The sequence below is a fragment of the Hemiscyllium ocellatum genome, chromosome 15 (genome assembly GCF_020745735.1).
Source record: "Hemiscyllium ocellatum isolate sHemOce1 chromosome 15, sHemOce1.pat.X.cur, whole genome shotgun sequence".
Taxonomy (NCBI): Eukaryota; Metazoa; Chordata; class Chondrichthyes; order Orectolobiformes; family Hemiscylliidae; genus Hemiscyllium; species Hemiscyllium ocellatum.
Genome location: NC_083415.1, coordinates 60,067,531 through 60,091,626, shown reverse-complemented (window position 1 = coordinate 60,091,626; position 24,096 = coordinate 60,067,531). Strand labels below are relative to the sequence as shown.

At 41.6% G+C, this 24,096-nt stretch overlaps 1 protein-coding gene across 1 annotated transcript in view; it reads right to left on the bottom strand.

Annotated features, from left to right (window-relative positions):
- Window positions 1-2,603: 2,603 nt before the first annotated feature.
- LOC132823005 (serine/threonine-protein kinase 3/4) overlaps window positions 2,604-24,096 on the bottom strand; it is a 151,562-nt gene continuing 130,069 nt past the window's right edge. The window contains exon 11 of the mRNA XM_060836531.1: window positions 2,604-10,482. Coding sequence (XP_060692514.1) covers window positions 10,324-10,482 — 159 coding nt within the window. The 3' untranslated portion in view covers window positions 2,604-10,323. The remainder of the gene's footprint in view (window positions 10,483-24,096) is intronic.

The window sequence follows — 24,096 nt, the reverse complement described above, 5'->3', positions numbered from 1 at the left end:
TTGCTGGTCAAAGCACAGCAGGCCAGTCACTAAATTCCTGTACAGCAAGATGACATCCCAACTCCCATACTCAATGCATTGACCAATAAAGGCAAACACCACCTTCACTGCCCTATCTACCTGCAACTCCATGTTCAAGGAACTATAAACCTGTACCCCTAGGTCTTTTTGTTAGGTAATATTCCCCAGGCCCTACCATTAATTGTATGAGTCCTGCCCTATTTGCCTTTCAAAAATGCAGCACCTAACATTTATCTAAATTAAACTCCATCTGCTACTCTGACCCGTTGGCCCATCCGATCAAGGGCCCGCTCTACTTAAATAATCATTTTTGCTGTCCGCTACACATCCAATTCTAGTGTCATCTGCAAATTTATTAACCATACCTTATATTCACATTCAAATCATTTATGTAAATGATAAAAAGCAGCAGACCCAGCACCGATCTTTGTGGTACACCACTGATCACAGGCCTCTAGTGTGAAAAGCAACCCTCTAAGCACCACCCTCCCTGTCTTCTACTGTCAAGGCAATTTATAAGCTCTATGTTCTAATTTTGCATCCAATTGGCTAGGTCCCCCTGGATTCTATGTGATTTAACCTTACCTTTCAGTCTACCATGTAGAACCTTGTCAAACGCTTTGCCGAAATACATATAGGCAACATCTACCACTTTGCTTCTGTGTCACCTTTTCAAAATACTCAAGTTATTGAGAGACAATTTCCCACACACGAAGCCATACTGACTGTCCCTAATCATTCCTTGCCTTTTCAAATGCATACAAATCCTGTCCTCTGAATCCCCTCCAACTTACCCACCACTGACGAAAGGCTCACCGGTCTATCTTTCCCTGACTTGCCCTTACAGCCTTTAAGTGTTGAGATGCATTGAACCATTGCAGCAGAACAAGCAGAGAAATACTAGCATGGGAGTAAGGTAGCTTATTAAAATCGCAAGCGGCTGGAAAGCCGGGGCCATTCTTACAGACACAGTGGAGGTGTTCCACAAACCAGTCACCCGGTTTCCATTTGGTCTTACCATTCCACTATGAGATCTCCATGAACATTTAAAAGACTGATCCATAGAATTCATTTTCTACTTGCATTAGAAACTTTTGATGTGTGCAGGTATTGCATTATTAATTACTGCAGAAATACAAAACTAATTCTTCTCTTAATTCCAAAAAAAAACCCTGGATAAATTGGCTCATTTTAGAGCATAAGTTCACCTGGATCTGGGAGAAAGGCATCCAAAAGGGACGGAAACCTTTTCAAATTAACCTTGTGCAACCAAGGTGGGGGTGCAGGGTATTAATAAAAAAAATTTGGAGAATACCCACCCTCTCTTTGCCTGAGAGGGGACACCGAGCTTGGAACCTTAACAAATCAGGGAGCATCACTGGAATCTGATCATAATACACCTGCAGAGGTTTTGTACCAGGCTGCAAGAGTACTATTTAAATGGAGAAAAGCTGCAACGCAGAGTAACTTGTGCATGAAACACAGTTAGCACATAGGGGCAGCAGGTAATCGGGAAGGTTGATGGAATGTTGGCCCTTATTTCAACGGGGTATAAGAGTAGGGAAGTCTTACTGCAACTGTACACTGTGCTGATGAGACCACACCTGGAGTACTGAGAGCACGTTTGGTTCCTTCCTTAAGGAAAAATACCATTTCATTGGAGGCAGTTCAGAAACTCAAAAAAAGGGTTCACTAGGATGATCTTCAGTGAGGAAGGATTGCCTTATGAGCAAAGGTTAGTCAGGTTGGGTCTCTACTCATTGGAATTCAGAAGAACGAGGTGATCTCACTCAAACAGAAAGGGACTTCACAGAGAAAATGCTGAGAGGATGTTTCCCCTCACAGGAGAGTCTAGGACCAGAGGGCAGAGTCTCAGAATAAAGGGGCACTGATTTAAGACTGAGATGAGAAGGAATTTCTTCTCTCAGTACGTTGTCTCTCTTTGGAACCCCTTACCACAGAGAGCTGTGTGGGAAGAGTCCTTGTGTACAGTTAAGCCTAAGATAGACAGATTCTTGAAAATGGATGTGAGGACCGTCTGATCAGCCATGATCCTTTTGGACGGTGGAACAGGCTGGAGGGGCTGAATTGCCTAATCCTGTTCCTATTTCTTACCATTAGTTAAACTCTATCTTTTCTAGACTTCTATGTGTGGTCACTTCTCAGTAGGGCCTAATTGACAGCAACCATGACTGTGGCCAATATTCTACCCTTGTAGCGCAAGAATGTGAACTATAACCCTTGCAATGTCACAGCTGAAGTCACCGGAACACAGCACGAACTTTTCTGGTTATTCATTTTCAGGATCTGACCTTCACTGGCAAGATCCTTGAAAAGGTGGTGGTGTGTGTGGACTTTGTGAACTGCTGCAATGTGCTCTCTCAGGTCTGTTTGGAGAGTTCCAGGATTTTATTTACTAATTTGAAATGAATCAATAACTAATACTTGTGCCCATACCAGGGTGGCACATTCCATGTGCTTGCTACTGTGGTCTTTAAGGATTTTAGTTATGTATCCCACAGATCGGAACACAAATTTTTACATTTGGTGCAAACTTATAATATCAGGAAACACATTATATCTTTTCCTTTTTTTTTATTTAACTGACATTATTCAAATATAGCAAGACAAAGTTTACAGAACAAGTGGCCATAACATTAATCCAGAATTTTTTAAAAAAGCAAAATTTACAAATTTTGTTTCATTCCACAAACATACACATCTAAATTGACCATTGTAACATATATGCACAGGGAAAAAAAACTGACAGCTTTAATCTCAGTTCCAGAACTCATCAGAACCTGCTGTGAAAATATATCTTTTAGAATACCAGTTTGTATTTTTAAATTGGAAATTCAAAATATTATTTTCCACCTCAGTGCTTTTATAAAAAAGATACAATAACACAGGATTTGCATCACAGATTTAATTGAAAACAGAATGACATCTCATTGATTTGGATAAATGGATTTTCAAATAGTCCAAATTTGAGCTGAATTCTGTTTTTCTTCCTCTCTTCCCAATCCTAACTCCATCAAAACAGCAGAGTTTGGAATTAAATTTCTAAATCAACACACTGAGACATAGACAGCATTATATCTTCAAGTTGCAGACAATGCACAAGAAAAATGAGTCACTCCTGACATTTTTAAAGGACTCAATAGATTAAAATGAAACCAAAACACTTGTGCCTTTTGGCACGGGCAGACTGTATATTCAAAGCATCTTTCCCTTGGTTATTTTAAGCACCCCACCCACGCACCAACAATGTGGGAATGCAAGCTTCACAGCTCATCTGCTCATGTTTTCTGTTATGAAACCCTGGAATTCCCACACAGAAATCCTTTTAAGACATTCCTCTCAACCTACTTCTGTTAATCAAGCCTTTGGCCATCTCTCATCATATCTCCTGACAAGGTCCAGTGTCAATTCAGTTTGGTAATGCTTTAATTTAAAAAAAATAAAATTCATTTGTAGGATGTGGGCAACGCCAGCTGGCCAACATTTATTGAAGCGACCCTCCTCAGGATGTCTAAGGTAAGGTGCTCATATAAATGCAAGTTGATAGGACACGCTGACACATGTAATGTGCTTTCCCCTTGGAAGGTGCAATCCTCAGACTCAACAAAAGCTCATTTCTTGACAGCTCCAACTCAGCCCAGCAAAGACCTGCTTAAAATTAGCTGCCATTATATGCTTTGCCATTCTAGAATGGAGATGGACAACTTCTTGCCCCATCCCTAACTTGCCTCGAGGCACAGTGAAGGGGTGCTTTATGGAACTGCTCCCATTGCAGTGTCAGGTAGAGGGTTTGCAGAGGTCCAGCCCAGTAATGGCAAAAGGACAGCAATATAGTTTCAAATCTGGACTGATGATGTAACCTTCTGACAGCAAGGTCATCAATATGAAGCATTAACTCCATTGCTCTTCCCAGGAATGTTGCCTGACCTGAGTAGTTTAAACATTTCTGCTCAATTCAGAATTCCAGCATCTACAGTATTGTGCTTGTTGGGACCGGACAATTCAATCCCACTCCAACCAAGATGCACCCAGATCTTAGACAAAGCAGGAGTTCTTTCTAACACTTACTGGCAACTTGAACTACAGCTGAGGTTTTTTTTTAAGAAAAGCACGCAGGACGTGGAAAGAATTAAGAAGTTCCAGCTTTGTTAACCCTATAGGAGTAAGGAAATGAATGAGATCAAAAATACAAGCTCAGCAGAATAAAAGGTACATGGAGGGAGCAGAGGCTATTGGACACTGAATGCAGTTTAAAGGCAAAAAGCAGACAAATTAAAGAGATCCACCCACCATTAAGAAAACAGAGATGAATGTTCAAAACAGATGATGAGAGGGGGATAACTTTTCAGCCTGCAAGCTTATGCCTACCCTGGAGACAGCAACAAAACCTTGCTTGAAATAGTAGGCATAAACTTTCCTCTGCTTGGTTTAAGTTGCATAATTCAAACTATCTCGAAAAAACCTTTAAAGCACTAAATTCCTACTTCTGTTGTGCTGATTGCATTATCTAATTCAAATTATAACAATTTTAACACATTGAGCAACGTGGAATTCTCGATGTAGGTTTGCGCGCTGAGCTGGAAAGTTTAAATTCAGATGTCCCGTCACCATACTGGGTAACATCTTCAGTAAGCCTCTGGACAAAACCTCGTCCGGAGTCTCATCGAAGAGGTTATCTAGAAGGGTGAAGAAAAGTCTGAAAATGAACCTTCCAGTCCAGCGAGCAAACCTACATCCAGAACCTCAACCTGAGCTACAAATCTTCTCAAAACTCGCTAATTTGGAATTATCAACAGCAAGCCACCTTCAGGTCTTAAACCCATGTTCAACATAAAGCTTACCAGCAGGCTACCTCTTGTCTGTGTTAGTGACCCTCAATATAGAGAGGGTGTGGAGGGGATTTAGCAGAAATGGTTCCAGGGATGAGCGGATTTAGCAACAAGGTTAGGTTGGAGATTGCTCCCCTTCAAACAAAAGTGATCGAGGGGAGACTACTTAGTTTGGACAAGGTAAACAAAGAAAAGTTCCAACATAGACAGCTGGATTTAGATCAAAGAGTTAGCATTTTGGGGGCGCAATAATTATAGAAATTCCAGAAAGAATTTATTCGTGCAAAAGTTTAGGGGAGGAAAATAACTTGCAGGGCTACATGGATGAAACAGAGAAAATGGGACAGAGGACCAAACATGTGTGACATATTGCCTCCATGGCTCTATTAACTAAACGACAAAAACCCAGTAATCCAGCACCTTGCTGTTACCCACATATCAAGCTAGGTGACAAATTTAAAAAGGAAAATGCCATTTCTATGATGAGTCTGGGAGGAAAGTCTGCGTCCAACTCCATTCACCCAAAACCACACTGCGCTGACTCAGAATCTAAAAGCTTTGAAAAGTGTGAAATCAGATTTGCATTCATTTAATCCAGAGAGATTTATCAGAGTCCAGTACATCTTTGAAAAAAGATATTGTTTCTTGTTCTTTTGATATATTGCAGAGATCATCTCGTGTAGATCTGACTTAATGAGGAACTACTCACTTAAAAATGCATCAAATTCAATTTTCTCACATCACCGATCGATTCTGGAATCAAATTTGAGACGGAGTTTCAAAAAATTGAATAATTGAAATGCTCAATGCATCTTTAGTCATACTTTGAAAATGGATTTCCAAAATTTAAGGGAACAATATTTAATAAATAGAATGAGTTATGATTTGAATCCTTCACGCCATCATCTTATACCACTATGGTTAGCAGCAGGGGGGCCTCTCTGTGGCATTGTTATGACCTTTACTGGCCACCACAGTTGGACTTGGGAATATGACTTTCAAGTCCAGCTAAACAGCTTTGTACACACAATGTCTTCAGTATGGAGTTTCAAGGTTCTTTATTTCAGGTTGTTAGACTAATAGTTATACTTACTCTTCTTCTGACATCCTTTAAATGAAGTTGGAAGGCAGCGATAAATTAAAATGATCCAGTTGTGGTATGTTAAGGTGACCAAAGGATCCAACAGGGAAGTCAGAGAGAAATGATTTCATTTGGGAGGCAGGGTGGCGGTTGATGAGAGTTTAAACTGTGAGGTGGTGAGGGGAGGAGAGTCCAAAGGGGGCAAGAACTTTAAATAAGAGTCAGGTCACTCAACAGTGATGTCAAGAAGCACTTCTCCATGCAAGGAGCTGTGGAAACCAGAAACTTTCCCCTAAAAAGCAGATTTGATTAGGCATCAGTTAAAATGCTCAAAATTGAGATTGGCAGATTTTTGTTTGATAATAGTATTCAGAGTCATGAAACCAAAGTGGGCAGATACAGATGAACCATGATACATCTGAACACTGGAGACGTTCGAAAGAATTGAAATCTACAAGCCTCAACATGCCTTTCAATACCAACCTGCATTTGTATAGCACCGTGAGAAGCCAAAGATGCCTTTGGTTTATGGAGAGTATGTTGTGGCTGATCCTAGCTGTTATAATGATGAGAGACTCTCATTTCATAATGCACAGATCAGTGGAATATTACAAGCAAAGCATAGATTTGGATTAGATTGTTAGAGAGAAAAGGCCAGCTAACCAACCTGTTGAACAGTGCCATTAAACACTGATCTTTGATGATATTTGTAGATACCATTGCTTAGTAATAAGCATTTATCGAACATTTTGTAAATAGCGCTAAGACAGCACATAATTAATTGGATAATGTCCTAAGTTCTTCACAGTGGGAACTATTACACTATAAAACAATCATGGACACATGAATCCCAATTAACCAGGATAGCATTCTTTTGAAACATATTTGTAATTATTTTCCATTTAATTGCTCATGTAAGCTTCTGCAGTTTGATGTTGCTCATTATACAATGTTTATTAATTCCATTATTAATGGGCAGCCAGATTATTGGGCCATGGAGGCCAAAGTATAGTATTATCACTTGATGTGTATGGTGCATTCTGCAATGGTGGTCACTGGACAGGAAACAGGAGATTCAAACTAGAACGCAAGCAATGTAGCCCGGCCATTAACTAAATGGGCTCGTATCACTCAGCTGAGATCAGCAAATGTAGTGGATTGGGTTTGAAGTTCAGGGCCTTTCTGATCTATGGCTCACATCAGGTGAAGAGGTGATACAGAGCCACTGAGTCACTTTGGACAGCAGAGGCTACAATCAGGAGCGGTAGGTTTTCTAACCAAAGGGTGTCATTCGATAGCGGTAAGCAGCCTTTACATTGGTTCTAAAGTTGTGACTTTGAAACAGAGAGCTGCATAACAGGAGCAAACATGCACACAAGCAACACTGGCAGCAACCTAGACACACCGATCTCAATTATACTTTGCAAATGTTATGAAAACTTGGAATCCTGCAGCTTTCCCTGGGACAATTAAGTCCTAATTAATAAAGATTTGGTCAGATTGAAACATTAATTGTGCTTGACAAACATCCACGTGATCAAGTAAATCACATTGACCTAAAAAATACTAATGTTTAATTTGGAGACATTTAAAAAATTGTAAAACAGATGTTATCTGCGTGCTTCTACAATCAAACTGTGTGCCTGGAAAAGCTCTATTCCACTAGCTAGATTAATGGCCAATTTAAGTAAATGATTGTGGTTTAAAAAAAAATGAAATCAGATGCTGAAAATCTGATCACCACCACATTTGGACAAAGCACTTAGCAATGGAGGAAGAGAAGCATTTCTGAATAGCTAGTTGGTGATGCAGAAACGCTAGCACATGGGTTCACTTTGCATACCAAGAGGTCACCATGAGGGTGAGCAGTTCTCTGGCAGAGGAACGACGACTTTCAGGTTAAATTCATGCCCAGTCACCTCTCTCCAATGACAGAGCAACTCTGTATTCCCCTGGGCCAGTTCCACATTTTAATAGGGGATTCCAACCAAACATTAACCGTAGTCCTCAATCATCATCATCATCTGCGAATATTCACCACTCTGCATTTATAAGAATTTTTGGGCTATTACACATTCGAAGAACCAATGACTGGGAATGACGTACTTACTCAATGGAATACTGCGTTCAATTCTGGTCTCCCTGCTAACAGTAAGGACATTGCTAAACTTGGAAGGGCTCAGAAAACATTTACAAGGATGTTGCTAGGATTGGGAGATTTGTGTTATAGGAAGAGGTTGAGGGGTGACCTTATAGAGGTATATAAAATCATGAGGGGCACGGGTAGAGTGAATAGGCAAGGTTGGTTTTTTACCCCAGAGTAGGGGAGTCCAAAACTAGAAGGCATAAGTTTAAAGTGAGAGGGGAAAGATTTAAAAAGGGACTTTAGGGGCAACTTTTCTCATGCAGAGGGTGGTGCATGTATGGAATGAGCTGCCAAAGGTGGTGGTGGAGACTGGTACAATTAAAGCAATCTGGATGGGTATGGGAATAGGAAGCATTGTGGGGGATATGGGCTAAGGGGGACTAGGTCAGATTGGGATTTCTGATTAGCGCAGATGAGTTGGACTGAAGGGTTTCTCTCCATGTTGTACATATCTATGAACTCTAAAACTATTGAATGGGTTACTATTGACAACAAGCGATCAATACTGATGGCTCAGAGCAGGTGTAGCCAGTAATGCTACTTTATGAAGTGTGACACTTCTGCTTGGTAACACCATTAGCAAAGGGGACAACATGTGGACATCTTTCAAGATGCATATAATAGTCAGCAATGGATGATGCCAGTCCTCTGATGCTGGGAAAAATAATGCTAGTTGTAACTCAGTAGAACTCCCATCTTTAAGTTGGATGTTGGTGGTTTCCAGACTCTCTCTTGACATGAACACAAACTTTAGACTGACATATTGCTGAGGAAGTGCTGTACTGTCACAGCCGTCATTCAGGTGAGACATTAAACAGTCCCCCCTGACCCCCACATTCACTGTTCAATGTAAAAGTTTACATGGCGTATTTTGAAGAGGAATAGGGGAGGTATCTTAGTCAATATTCATTGCACATCTAACATGGCTAATTAGAGACAATCTGGACACTATTTCATTGTTACTTGCTGTACATCAATTGTTGTTATGTTCCTTACATTGTAACAGTGACTACACTTAGAAGTACTTCATTGGCTGCAAAACTTTGGGAGATCCTGAGACTGTTAAAGGCGCTACATAAATGCAAGTTTCATCTTTCCAAACGTTGGATACTTGGGGGAAGACTTGTCCACCTTCACAGATGACGGTCAAAAGTTGGAGAACCAAATTAAGCCAGTGTTAATATGGGTCGCCTCTGGAAATGGCTGATTTTATGCAATGCTGTTAGAGACTACTGCAGACAGACCAAGAAAACAACGAGTACAGAGACTGAAGGAGACACTTTGTGCTCAATTGGCTTCCCTCTCCTTCACAGATTTCTAACTCTATTCTATTCCATGGCCTAGATTTATCAGTCCTTTCTATTGAGCAAAGCCAGGTTTTCTTTTGATGATGAAAGAGGTCAGGGATGGAGAGTTGATGCCGAAGCTCTGAAATACAGCGATTTTATTGATAATTTTGAAGCCAGTAGTCGGAGGACTCCTTTGTTTCTGTTTTAAATATAAAGCTGAAAGTTTTCCAGAGAGATGCTGATTTCTGGATGAAGGTAATTCTAGAAAAATAGTTTTTTTTTAAAAAATAAACTAAAAACATTGTTTATCCTGGCGGCAGATTTGACCTATACTCCTGGAAGTTAAAGGTGAAAGCTGCCATAACAATCCACAGCATAAGAACTTTGAGTTCTTGTTTGAGCGATAAAAGTCTGGTTGCACGCGTGTGTTGTAGGGTTGGGGGGGGGGGTGAGTTGGATGGTATGAATGCGTGCGTATGTGAGAGTGCTTCTCTGCAATGTGTGGGGAGAGAAAAATGAGTGTGTCTGTGTGAGAGAGATGAGTGAGCGAGTGGGTAACATGTTTGAAGAGTAAGGGTGTGCATGTGAAGAGTGCCTGTGTAAGAGAGTCAGAGAAACAGAGAAAACATGTGAAATTACACATGTGCATCAGAAACACAGAGAGAGAAAGAGAGAGACACACAAAGAGAAGGGGACAGGCAGAGAGACGGAGAGAGAAGCAGGCAGGCAGAGAGACAGAGGGGCAGGCAGACAGAGAGAAAACAAATGTGGTAAAGGAGGGTAGGTGTGTGTGTGTGTGTGGGGGGAGAGTGGGGGGACCGAATGTGTTTGACAAAGAGAATGCATGTTCTGTGCTCTGTAAATAGATTTTCCTCTCAGAGTCTTGAGTGCTTATGAAGGTGAGCTCAGCACATCATCCTGGTGATGGAAACTCTCTCAGAAGTTCTGCTGCCGTCGCTTCTTGGCATCAATGGCATCCAGGATTGGTTGTCTCTTGGCCTGGTAGCGCTGGCGAATCTCTTCAATCTCCTGCTCCATAGTGGGATCCAGTGAGCTGAGTCTTCTCTGTAGCTCTTCGACACTCCAGCTCTTCAACTGCAAATTCAATTGAAGAGAAAAGACATTTAGTTTTATTTTATCTCTAGTGCCACTAAATGGAAACACAAATTAATATAAATAAGGGGATCTAACTGATGCGTAAGATTATTGAACTAATCGACTCTTGCTGAAAAGAGATGACGTGTTGCCAAAGCTCTTACACTCATTAGGATCTGTGCAAGAACAAGTTTCAAAATAATCACAATTTATATGACATGAGAAAAAGGTCTGATTGGTTGGTAAATCAATGCTGATTGGCTGAAGTAGTCCTATGGTGAAAACAAGGAACTACAGGCTGCCTGCGCAAAAGGGTATTTGAATGAAATGTGGTATTTTTGCATGTGTTCTAATGAGTGCAAACGAAAGGTTTTAGGCAAATTATTTTCTTCGCTGCATGTTTGAGCTATTTCCCCTGTTGTGACATCCGGAACAAGGGCACATAATCCACACATGGGTATTGTCATGGAAAATGTCTTTACACAATGAGTGGAAATATGGACCTTTCTCCCACACTGCTAAGGCTGGTAGTCAAGTGAAAATTTCAAAGCCGAAACTGAGAGATTATTCAAGAAACTGAAATTGCTGGAGAAACTCTAGCAATATCTGCGACTAGAGAAACAGAGTTAACATTTTGGATCTCTTGAACCTTTGTCAGAACCGAAAGCAGCTAGGAAATGGCGGATGGGGGAGGAAACTGCAAGGGGTGGGCACACTTGAAATATGCAGCTTATTCTGCAGATTCTCGATAAATATATACCTATTGGGCAGGGAGGTAGTTGTCCAGAGAGCACGCCATGGTTTACTAAAGACGTTGAAGCTCTTGTCAAGAGGAAGGCGGCAGCTTATGGGAGGATGAGGCGTGAAGGCTCAGTTAGGGGGCTGGAGAGTTACAAGTTAGCCAGAAAAGATCGAAAGAGGGGGCTAAGAAGAGCCAGGAGGGGACATGAGAAGTTGTTGGCAGATAGGATCAAGGAAAACCCTAAGGCCTTCTATTGGTATACTTCAGTATTCACATTGGAAAACGTCAATGTTAGTGAGAATACGAAGATACAGGCTACTAGATTAGATGGGATTGAGGTTGACAAAGAGGTGGTTTTCGCAATTTTGAAAGATCTGAAAATAGATAAGACCCCTGTGCTGGATGGGATTTATCTTCAGATTCTCTGGGAAGCCAGGGAGGAGATTACAGAGCCTTTGGCTTCAATCTTTATGTCATCATTGTCGACAGGAGTAGTGCCAGAAGACTGAAGGATAGCAAATGTTGTTCCCTTGTTTAAGAAGGGGAGTCGGGACAACCCTGGGAATTCTAGATCAAGTGAGCCTTACTTCGGTTGTGGGTAAGGTGCTGGAAAAGGTTATAAGAGATAGGATTTATAATCACCTGGAAAGGAATATTTTGATTAGGGATAGTCAACAAGGTTTTGTGAAGGGTAGGTTGTGTTTCACTAACCTTATTGAGTTCTTTGAGAAGGTGACAAAACAGGTGGATGAAGGTAAAGCGGTTGATGTGGTGAACATGGACTTCAGTAAGGCATTGGTAAGGTTCCACATGGTAGGCTATTGCACAAAATATGCAGTTTTGGGATCTAAGGTGATTTAGCGGTTTGGACCAGAAATTGGCTAGCTGAAAGGCAACAGAGGGTGGCGGGTGATGGGAAATGTTCATCCTGGAGCACAGTTACCAGTGGTGTGCTGCAAGGATCTGTTTTGGGGGCCACTGCTCTTTGCCATTTTTATAAATGATCTGGATGTGGCATAGAAGGATGGGCTAGTGAATTTGTGGATGACATTAAAGTAGGCAGAGTTGTGGATAGTGCTGAAAGATGTTGTGAGTTACAGCAGGACAGATTAAGATGCAGAGCTGGGCTGAGAAGTGCCAAATGGAGTTTAATGCGGAAAAGTGAGAGGTAGTTCAGTTCGGAAGTAGTAACAGGAATGTAAAGTACTGGACTAATGGTAAAATTCTTGGCAGTGTAGATGAACAGAGAGATCTTGGTGTCCAAGTGCATAAATCCCTGAACGCTGCCAACCAAGTTGATAGGATTGTTAAGGAGGTTTATGGTGTGTTGACATTTATTGGTAGGGGGATTGAGTTGCGGAGCCACAAGGTCGTGCTTCAGCTGTACAAGACACTGGTAAGGCCGCACCTGGAGTATTGTGTGCAGTTCCAGTCACTGTATTATGGGAAGGATGTGGAAGTGTGCAAAAGTTTCAGAGGAGACTTACTAGGATGTTGCCTGGTATGGAGGAAGACCTTATGAGGAAAGGTTGAGGGAACTGAGGCTACTTTCATTGGAGAGAAGAAAGTTGAGAGGTGACTTAATCGAGACACATAAAATAATCAGAGGGTCAGATAGGGTGAACAGAGAGAGGCTAACATGAGGGGACATAGCTTTAAATTGAGGGGTGATAGATTTAGGACAGATATCGGGGAGTTTCTTCACTCAAGAGTAGATTAGATTACTTACAGTGTGGAAACAGGCCCTTCGGCCCAACAAGTCCACACCGACCCGCCAAAGAGCAACCCACCCATACCCCTATATTTACCCCTTACCTAACACTACGGGCAATTTAGCATGGCCAATTCACCTGACCCGCACATCTTTGGACTGTGGAAGGAAACCGGAGCACCCGGAGGAAACCCACGCAGACACGGGGAGAACGTGCAAACTCCACACAGTCAGTCGCCTGAGTCGGGAACTGAACCCGGGTCTCAGGTGCTGTGAGGCAGCAGTGCTAACCACTGTGCCACCGTACCGCCCACCGTGTAGTAGGGGCATAGAACGGCCTGCCTGCAACAGTAGTAGACTCGCCAACGTTAAGAGCATTTAAATGGGCATTGGACATACATATGGATAACAGCGGAATGTTGTAGGTTAGATGGGCATCCGACTATTTTCGCAGGTCGGCGCAACATAAAGGGCAGATGAGCCTGTCCTGCGATGTAATGTTCTACATTCTATGTTCTAATTGACAACAGTGTCCATGTCTACACGTGCACATGCAAGTGTCTGTGTGTGCCTGTGCGAAAGTCTATGTCTCAGGGATGGTAGTGCAGAGAATGAGACACAGTGATAGAGATGGGGCCCAAAGTGAGAGAACAAAGGGGAATGAAATGAAAGGATTGCTGTAATTGGAATCCAGATAAAGATTAATGAACTAACTGAATGACAGAACATGCTTGATTGGCTGAATGGTCTCCTATTGTTCCTATGTTACTCTCCAAGGTCACTAATAAATCCAATAATAGAGTTCAACAGAAATGCCTTTACTCAGGATGGTGTGAATGAAGAATGGAAAGATGTGAAGGCTAAGAATAGGCAGAGCCTAACTGAAGCATAAACACCTGCAATGGCTAAGAGCTGAATGGCCTGTTCTACAGCTATAAATTCTACACAATACTTAAAAACAAACACAACTTCATCTGTTTGCATGGTTAATTTAGACAGCTTATTGGCTCCCAGTCTATCAATATATCAAATTTAAACATCTGATCTTAAAGGGTGGGTGTGGGCAGGGGGCGACAGTGGACAAGAGTATGACAAAGGGCAAGACAATGAGCAAGGGAGAGCATGAGCAACTGAAAGTGAAGGCATACTCAAAGACATGCCATTTGCGTGGCTGGTGCTTACTTCCCATTGTACTGAGGGATAGAGGACTTATCAGGTTTACTTTTAAGTGCAACTTGCTGTGATTCAGTGTGTGAAATGGAGAAGAACTGAGTGTACTGTCTTTCAATGAGATCATGAAGGACGCGAGCATTTGAAGCATGGTGCAGCAGCATGAATGAATTATGAATGAAGTTTTTTTTCCAATATAGTTAAATATTCCTCAGTGGTTCTATGGTGTCAACAGGCGCCAGTGATGAGTTGGCTACTTAGCCAGTTTAACGTCCTATTAGAGGATTGTGGAGCCAACAGCCTTCCTTTATATGGGGTTTGGGCTCTTGGGCAAAATGATGCCTTTTACAACTTATCAACTGCACTGAAGGATACCATCAGTGAGGATTCTCAAAGGGTAACGGTTCTTATTTTTTCCGAGAACTACCTGCAAGACCGAAGTGTCACAAGAGAAACATTTTAAAAAAAAACTACCACTTGATTCCAGAACAAATACTGACAGTACCTTAAAGTCACATTGAGAGAAGGAATTATAACCAAGATTTTTTCCCCTTTTAAAAGCACACAAAGCCTTTTATGATCACCTGATAATTAAAATGAGCCACTTGCATTCACAAACTAATAAAAATTAAGGAGGATATTCCCTTCTCTCCTGTTAATGCTGTGCTTTGGCTGAAATCTCAGACAGAAGGAAACAAAAGCAAACCAGAGCCAGGTGGCAAATAAACAAAGACCATTTATCCCCCATAAAAGGAAACCCCATACGTACAAAACTTCACTAAGTACGGGGGGGGAATCTGTGCTTACTCTCGAAAATCATTCAGGGTAAAAGAATGGTATTCAAGGGGTAAAGTTTGCACGGTTCAGAAAACCAACTCCTGGACTGCTTTAGGCAGTTCCTGAATTGGCAAAAGTTCAACACACACATACTGGACAGGAACTAACACTAACAATTACAGCTAGGAAACCATTTTAATAATTCAATTGCACCTCAAACATTTTGTACTTATAAAACATTATCCTGGAGCTATTAGTAACAGAACAGTTGAAAATGTAAGCCTGCCCTCTAAAGTGTTGACCCTGCTGTATTTGCAGACTGGTACCTCATTACCAATTTGACAGGTTGTCTGCTCCAAGCACATCTCCGGCGCCCACTTCACCCCCTGGGCTGGAATACTCATACAGAAAGCAGTGTTGCACTATTCACAGCAAGACTTGCACATTCATGTTAAGCCGATAACTGGCACGTACTATTTACAACACAAAACAAAGATAACCTTTAACATGAGACAATCTAACTACTTCTTTCTTGACATTTAATGACAATATCATCACTGAATTCCCCCAGTTTCAACATCCTGAGGAAGTTGAAATTGACCAGAAACTGAACTGGAGAAGACATATAGACATTGCGGTTACAAGAGTTGGATACAGCCTGGGCAATTTTGCAAGAGAAACACATATATTTGGATTCTTCAATGACTGCTCAACATCTTCAAGTCAGGAGAATGATAGAATACTCTGCAGTTGCTCTGATAAATAGCTTCATGAAGGAGAAATCATGCCTGACAAATTTATTAGAATTCTTTAAGGTGGTGACAAACAGGATAAATAAGAGAACCAATAGATGCAATGCATTTAGATTTCCATTGCCATTCAGTATGGTACCACACATAAAGCTACTTAAGATAAGAGCTCACGTTTGGAGGTGGTATATTAGCATGGACAGAAGACTGGCTAGCTAACTGAAGAGAGAACTAGGATAAAGAGGGCATTTTAAGATAACTATCCATAACTAGTGGAGCAGTACAAAGATTAATGATGAGGCCACAAGTATTTAAAATACATATTAATGACTTGGATGACAGCACTAAATGTGCTATGTCTGCAGATGACAAAAATGGGTGGAACAGTACAAGGTGAGGATGACACAGTCTACACAGGGATATAGAGCAGGAGAATCGACGTTTCGGGCATGAGCCCTTCTTCAGGAAAGGCTCATGCCTGAAACGTCGATTCTCCTGCTCCTTGGATGCTGCCTGACCTGCTGCGCTTTTCCAGCAACATATTTTCAGCTCTGATCTCCAGCACCTGCAGTCCTCACTTTCTCCTACACAGGGATATAGACAAATTAAGTGGACAAAAACTTAGTAGATGGAATATAATGTGGAAAATGGGAGGTTGGCAAGAAAAGTAGAAGAGCTGAACATAATTTAAATGAAGGAAAGGTAGATAAAGCTGTAGCACAGAAAGACTTCAGGGCACCGATACACGAATCAGAAAAAGCTAGCATTCAGATACAGCGAGTAGCCAGGAAGGCAAATGGAAGTTAGCTTTTGTTTCAGAGAGAATGGTATATGAAAGTAGGGTAGTTTGCTAGAATTACATTGACTACACCCATGAACAGTTTGGAACCTTTAATGAAGGAAAGATTACTAACACTGGAGGTGGTCCAGAGAAAGATCACTAGGTCAATTATGAATATGGAGGGAATTTTCTGAGTTGCTGGGCTTGTGCTCATTGGAGTTGAAAAGAATGCGAAGTAAATTAATTGAGACATGTAAGATTCTTAAGAGCCTTGACAGGATTGTTTCCCTTTGAGAGAGATTCTAGGACCAGAGGATGTAAACTCAGAGTAAGGCGTCACCCATTTCAGACAGCTATAAAGGAGAAACTTCTTCTCTGAAGTTAGTGATGATATGGAATTGTTTAGAACAGGGAGCTCTCAAGTTTGGATCATTAAGAATATTTAAAGAAAAACAAAGACAGAGATTTTTAGCCAAGGAATTCGTACATGTGGAAAGGCATGGGTAGAGTTGAGAATGGTCAGATTAGCCATGAGTTTTGAATGGTGGATGTGGTATCAGAAGGACAGAATGGCCTACTTTAAATTGTGGTACATCTCGTGGTCTTATCAAGGGCAGCTTCGACAACTTGGGCGTGACACCATCCAGGATAAAGCAGTCTGCTCGATTGGCACCAAATCCACACCATAAACATTTACTCCCTCCACCACAAATACTCAGTAGCAGCAGTGTGTAACATCTACTAGATGCACTACAGCAACTCAAACACTGCTCCAACAGCTTCCACCACCAGCTGCAAGTTCCCTCTAAGCCACACATAGACAGGGTCATAGAGATGTACAGTACAGAAACCGACCCTTCGGTCCAACTCATCCACGCCGACCAGATAGCCTAACCTAACCTAACCCCATTTGCCAGCACGTGGCTCATATCCCTCTAAATCTTCCTTATTCATATATCCATCCAGATATCTTTTAAATGCTATAATTGCACCAGCCTCCACCACTCGCTTTGGCAGCTTGTTCCATATATGCACCACCCTCTGCCCCTTGGATCCCTTTTAAATCTTGCCCCTCTCACCCTAAACCTATGCCCTCTAATTCTGGGCTCCCCCACCCCAGGGAAAAGACTTGTCTATTTATCCTATCCATGCCCCTCATGATTTTATAAACCTCTATAAGGTCACCCCAGAGGCTTCAACGCTCTAGGAAAACCAACCCAGCCTATTCTGCCTCTCCCTGTAGCTCAAATCCTCCAACCCTGGCAACATCGTTGTAAATCCTTTCTGAACCCTTTCAAGTTTAACAGCATCCTTCTGACAGAAAGGAGACCAGATTTGCATGCAATGTCCCAAAAGGGGCCTAGACAATGTTTTGTACATCTCCCTGATTTGGAGCTAGATTGCTATTCCTCCACTGTTACTTAGTCAAACCTGTAACCCTTCCTCCAGCAGCATAGGGTGCGCCCACACACCATGTGGACGGCAGTGGTTCAAGACAGAGCTCCAAGGTTCAACTAGGGAAAGGGAATGGGCAATAGATAGCAGCCTTGTCAGCAATGCCTAAATCCCAGGAATAAAAAAAAACCCAACCCTGACTAAAACAGCCTTGGCCTCTCATACTTTTTAAAGTTTTACAGGAATTCTTGTTGGATCAGAGTTTCACACATGGGGCACAACATCCACACGTTCCAAAGTGAGTCCAATTCATCCACTCTTCACTCAACCACCAACGGCTATGCAGGCCTGAAGCTCTGGAGTCCTCCTTCATAAACCTCTCATCGTCCCTTTCCTCATGAAAACGTACTTCCTTGACCAAGCTACTGGTCATCTGTCCTAATATCACTTTAAATAGCTCGGTATCAAAGTTATTGTTGATAAATGCCACTGTAAAGTGTTTAGGAATTTTTACTATATTAAAAAAGGTACATCAATACAAAATGCAGCTCAGCCAATAAAATAAAAAGGCTGTTTCTGTTCTTTTTAATTATCCCTGCCTCTCCTGCTGCAGGTTCCACTTGTACCAACTTGTAGGGGGTGGGTGCCAGCCACACAGGTTCAAATGAGACCTCTACCCAGGAGGACGTATCTTTGTAACCTGGACCAAGACAGCTAAATGAACCCCTCCTACCGTGACATGAGACAGCCGTACTGTTCTTCCTCGGGGTACTTTCAAAGTGTAAACTCCTTTTTGGTCACCCCAGTACCATTAAATCCAACAGTCTGTTACTAAGCAGTCAATTCTCAGGAAGGTCAAATCTCTCCTGAATCAAATCAAATACCATCTCCTTCTGAAACAGCAATAACATGTTTATTTTAAACAATGTGTTATATATTTAATTAGATTTACAGAGGTGCTGGGGAGAGCCTGGTTTCTGCTGCCTGGGGGCTAATTTCTAATGAGATTCTTCCCAGTGCTATGGGACATGGCTGCATTCTAAAGGCTCCACTGGGACATTTTCAATTTGAAACAGTAATTTTTTGACAAAGCCACAGCGATGCGGTGTCAATCTTTGGTGTCTGCTTTGCTGTGAAACCCTTTGGAGACCCAGTCAATTACATGTTGAAGTTCATGACATGATGAATGACGACAAACGATGAGGGAGGAGAGCAGGAATAAAATCCACTTTCTTGCTCATCTTAAATCAAAACATTTTGCAGTTGGCAAGCTCTCAGCTCCTTGCAAATAAAACATGCTGTAGTGTTCGCCCCTATTTCTTCCCCCACAGCTTGCGACTTGGCTGTGATATCCACGGTCCAAAAAAAACTTTAAAGGTTCATTCTTGCAACAGAGAGGAACAGCTTAAAAAAAAATGAGCGCTTGCAATCTCTGTTTCAGTGTAGCTGCAGGCTGAATACTGGAGATGCCCAAAACACTGGGTCAGGATTGAATTAGCTGATATGGCGGTCTGCAAAATAATGATGTAGACTCTCTTTCTGAAACAGTGCTTTCAAGCAAAAAAGTTAAAATATTTCACTGTACGTGCTTGTTGGACTTGGAAGGGTTAACTTTCCCTGATGTTAACATCTTTAATAATTTAATTGACTTCAAAGGGACATTACATAGGCCTTTGAAACTTGCAGGAATACAGGGATAGACTGGGGGGGGGGAAATGGAACGGAATAGATTTTTCGACAAAGTAGAGATTTGATGGCCTGAATAGTGCCTCTGTGCGAAAATGACTCAACACATGCTGCTCTTTAGCAGCAAACAACATTGATGTCATGTATATTGATTTACATTCTTTCCCCGATAAGGTGTTGGCTTATCCTTTCAGTTTCCTTCCTCTTCTTTCTCGGACTGCCACAAGTTCAAGGTTCCTTCCTCTGGTTGAGAATCATGGTTTCAAGACGTGACCGCTTGCTTCAAACTACCTTACCCAGGCTAGTCTGCAAGATTTCCTTTTAACAAAGCTTTCATATACCTGTAATTGTTTGCACTGGGTTTACAAAGGGAGAATGTTACTTTCCAGAGACTCTCAGCTGCACAATAGATTCGTCAAGTTTAAATTAGATTACTTGCAGTGTGGAAACAGGCCCTTCGGCCCAACAAGTCCACACTGACCCTCCGAAGAGCAACCTACCCAGACACATTCCCCTACATTTTCCCCTTTACCTAACACCACGGGCAATTTAACATGGCCAATTCACCGAACCTGCACATTTTTGGACTGTGGGAGGAAACTGGAGCACCCGGATGAAAACCACGCAAACACAGGGAGAATGTGCAAACACAGACAGTTGCCCGAGGCTGGAATTGAACTCGGGTCTCTGATGCTGAGAGACAGCAGTGCTAACCACTGTACCATCGTGCTCCCACAATATTCTTTGCCTTTCTGCTGACTCTCACTGGAACCAGTTTTTCTGGTAGTCCTTCCCTGAATCTCAACCAGAAACCACCCGCCACTGTCAGAACGTGATCTGGTGAGTACTGACTAGCTACTTAAGCATTTACACGTGCGTTCGCGGGCATGTAAAAAATTAACTAAAGAATCATTATCTGCTTTCACCCAAATTGACCCCCAGTGATCCTCAGCCTTGGTATGCTGATGTCTACTGCAGCTAAGATCAGATAACTGGCCACAGATTAGGTAACAAACCTGGCTCTGAGTCAGACACTTGGGTACAGGTTGACACGACAGTACAGCCGTGAGATGCTGCATCATTAGTAGTGCCAGCTTTTTGATGGAATGTTAAACCAAGACTCCAAATCTCTTTCAGATGGTTGTAAAAGATTCTGAGCCATGGTTTTAAGCAGCATATCAGTGCACTTCACAGTATGTAGACAAGATTCATTCCTCAACCATCCTTCATTTCACTCTGTCCGTGGAATCCTACCACATGTCAATGGGCCTGCTGTACTTGCTTACATCACAATAATGACAACCTTCAAAAAAAATAACAAATTGCTTGTAAAACATACTGGAATATCCTGAAGACATGAAAGGTCCTACACAATCTCATAGCCCAGGAGGCAGGTGTTCGACTATTCATCTGTGCTGGACCATTGCCATCCAAGAGAATGATCTAATTAACTCAATTCTTTATCTAAAAGGTCCAGTGAAGTACTTACCCAATTTCCTGTTAACAATTACGATCAAGTCTGCTTCCACTGCCGTTTCAGGCATTGTGTTCCAAATCATCACAACTGTTTATAAAATTCCCATCATTCCTTTGATTCTTTTGTCAATTCTCTTAATTCTGAAAGGTAAAGTCATCTCGTCCCACCCTCTCAGAGAGAGGTGAATAGTGATGGTGACCCACAGACTAAACCATGCCTCAAGCAAGGGGAGACGTTGAGAAGGACAGTCCTTCATGGTAACCTCCGTTGGTGTGGGAATTGAATTCATGCTGCTGGCATCACTGGCCAGCTGTCCAGCCAACTGAGCCCTCCCACCTCCCCCCAACACACTCTTGAATTTTGGACCCTCTAGTCACTAATACAGCTGGCAGTGGAAAGCAGTTTCTTCCTATTTGCAATACAAAAGTCCCTTAGGATCCTATCAATGTCCTGTCATTCTGCCTAAAATATGGTGCTCAGATTTGGATGTTATGCACAAGCAAATTTTCTGTGATTGGTTTGGCTCAGTATCAGAATAAGTGACACATTGACCCAGAGTGTTCATTTCAGTACTTTTGTTTTTTTTTTAAGAAACAATGTTTAATCCAAACAGTTTTCTCATATTCTTTATAAAATCCCATTGTTTTATACATGAAATCAGGAAATAGTTGACACTAAATCAAGTCTGACCTCAGAATCTGAATTGCGTATTTAAATCTCAGAAAACCTTTCCAAACCCCTTAACGTTCCGAATATCAAATCAGTTATTATGGATGGCTCTTTGCAAGTAACCTATACTTTACAAAAAGAAATGAACTCACTTGTCCAGGGATTTCTGCTAGCGTAGAAACTGGGTAAATATTGCACAACACAAAATTCAGTGACTTCGAGCAAATACACCTAGATGATTCTTAAAAGCACTTAATCAATTTGTAACAGCTCGTGGCACTGGGTTCCTTGCGCGTTGTCTTTAATTGCTTTGCAAGGATGTGGGTATCACTGACAAAGGCAGCATTTGTTGTCCCTAGGTGCCCTTGAACTAAATGATAAGAGGAAGATACTTTAGTGTAGGTGTGGAATCATGTGACGGCTAATCCCAGATTTTAATCCTTAAAGGACATTAGTGAACCAGATGCGTTTTAATGCCAACCAACCAATCATAGTTTCATGGACATCATTACTGAAATTAGCTTTGAAATCCAGACCTTACTAGTCATTTTTAAATTCCGTCAGTTGCTGTGCTGTTCTGTCCTCAAACTTTCAGCCTGGCTCTCTAGGTTGCTAGTTGAAAAGTGTGGTGCTGGAAAAGCACAGCAGGTCAGGCAGCTTCCAAGGAACTGATCAAGGGCTTTTGCCTGAAATGCTGATTCTCCTGCTCCTCTGATGCTGCCTGACCTGCTGTTTTTCCAGCGCCACCTTTTCTGACTGATCTCCAGCATCTGCAGTCCTCACTTTCTCCAGATTGCTAGTCCAGTGTATTGTGGAGAATAAAAGGCATTCATGCCAGCTGCTCCGTGCCAACGCCTACACTCCACATAAGTATTCTACTTTATCCAATCCCATCAGCACATTCCTCTTTGTCATGTGCTTATTGGACTTTCTTTTAAATGTATATCTGTTAATTCACCTATATCACTCTTTGAAGAAACAAGTACCACATTCTCACTACTTTTTAGATAAAAAGTAGTATCTTGCAAATATGTGACTGGATTTATGAGTGGTGACGTATAGCTCTGGCAAGAATCTCCTCCACATTTAGCCTGACAAACCCTTTCAAAAACCTTTATCAGGTCACCTCTCAGACTTCTCTTTTTCAAATTTAAAAAGCCTGTTCAGCTTTTGTACAATCTACCTGCAGTTCTAGTATAATTGTTGTGAACCTTTATAGTAATGTCTCCAGTGGCTTGATTTTGTTTTATAATTTAAGAACCAAGAGTTATGCATAATACTCTTAGCACGGTTTAACCAAAGTTTAATACTGGTTTGTCTTTTTAGTATTGATATACTGGAAGGATTTTTACCATTAAATTCTGTGTCAAGACAGAGCCATTCCCTCATTGTCCTTAGTCTCTTCCTACACATCAGTAGTACACCACCTGTTATTTTCCAATGGACATACTACACTGTCTGCCCTGTTAAGACTCCTCACAATTTAAAATGTAGTCATTCTCAGGGAACAATCCAGCTTTTCCCAGTGCACTGCATTTTGGAGGCCATCAAGCCACTTTGATGACTGCAAAGCAAAGTGTATTATCCATTATCAATCAATTTGCCCAAAATATTTATGTCCACTTGTCCCAGCAAACCTCTCTGGCTCTTTAACAATGTTCTTCAGAATGATCCCTAAATAAAACTTTCAGGAGATTGAAACCTGCGGTATTTATTCGGCTCGATCTTCATTCGGAGAAGCTTTGCAAAGATCTGCCATTTATTGCAAGGGGATCAGATTTCCCAAATGGCAGAACACCTGACACATGATTCAGTTAATTTCTGCCCTGTCTCTATAAACAGGGAATAACCTTTACAGCCAAGATGTACTCCAAAAGGTCAAACTTAGCACACTAAGATAACTGACTTGAGCAACAGTATTTTCTGTGCATAATAAGGAAAGCTTGAATAACATTTACGTCAATCATCTTTCAAGTTAAAATATCATTCCTTTCGAACCAACTTATTTGCTTATTCATTGAAGGCAGTCTAATATGTTCAATGATTGTCAGTCAAGTCCACAGCTTTGGCATAACAGAGATTAGCTTGTTTTTATTTGGGCCTATTCCTTCCCCCATGGGACTAATTTATGATGGACAACTGAAACGCTCGCCTTCCTCTGACTGCTGGCTAGGCTCTCTATAGCCTTTTACAGCACGCAGACAGACAACCTGTCTGAGGTTAGTTAACAAAAACAAGGAGCAATCTGGACCTTGTTGGTCTCCACCACCTTTCCAGTACTTTTGAAAGTGCCAGGCTATTGGAGAATCTTATCACATTAAATGTTAATTTCCACTCTCCACAATAACCTAAGTCTCCTACCAGATGTAAACGATTGGGGATTTTTCCCTGCTACTGTAGCCAGTTTTATTTCCTAACCAACAACATAAAAACATATTACTACCAGTCGAAAAGTCC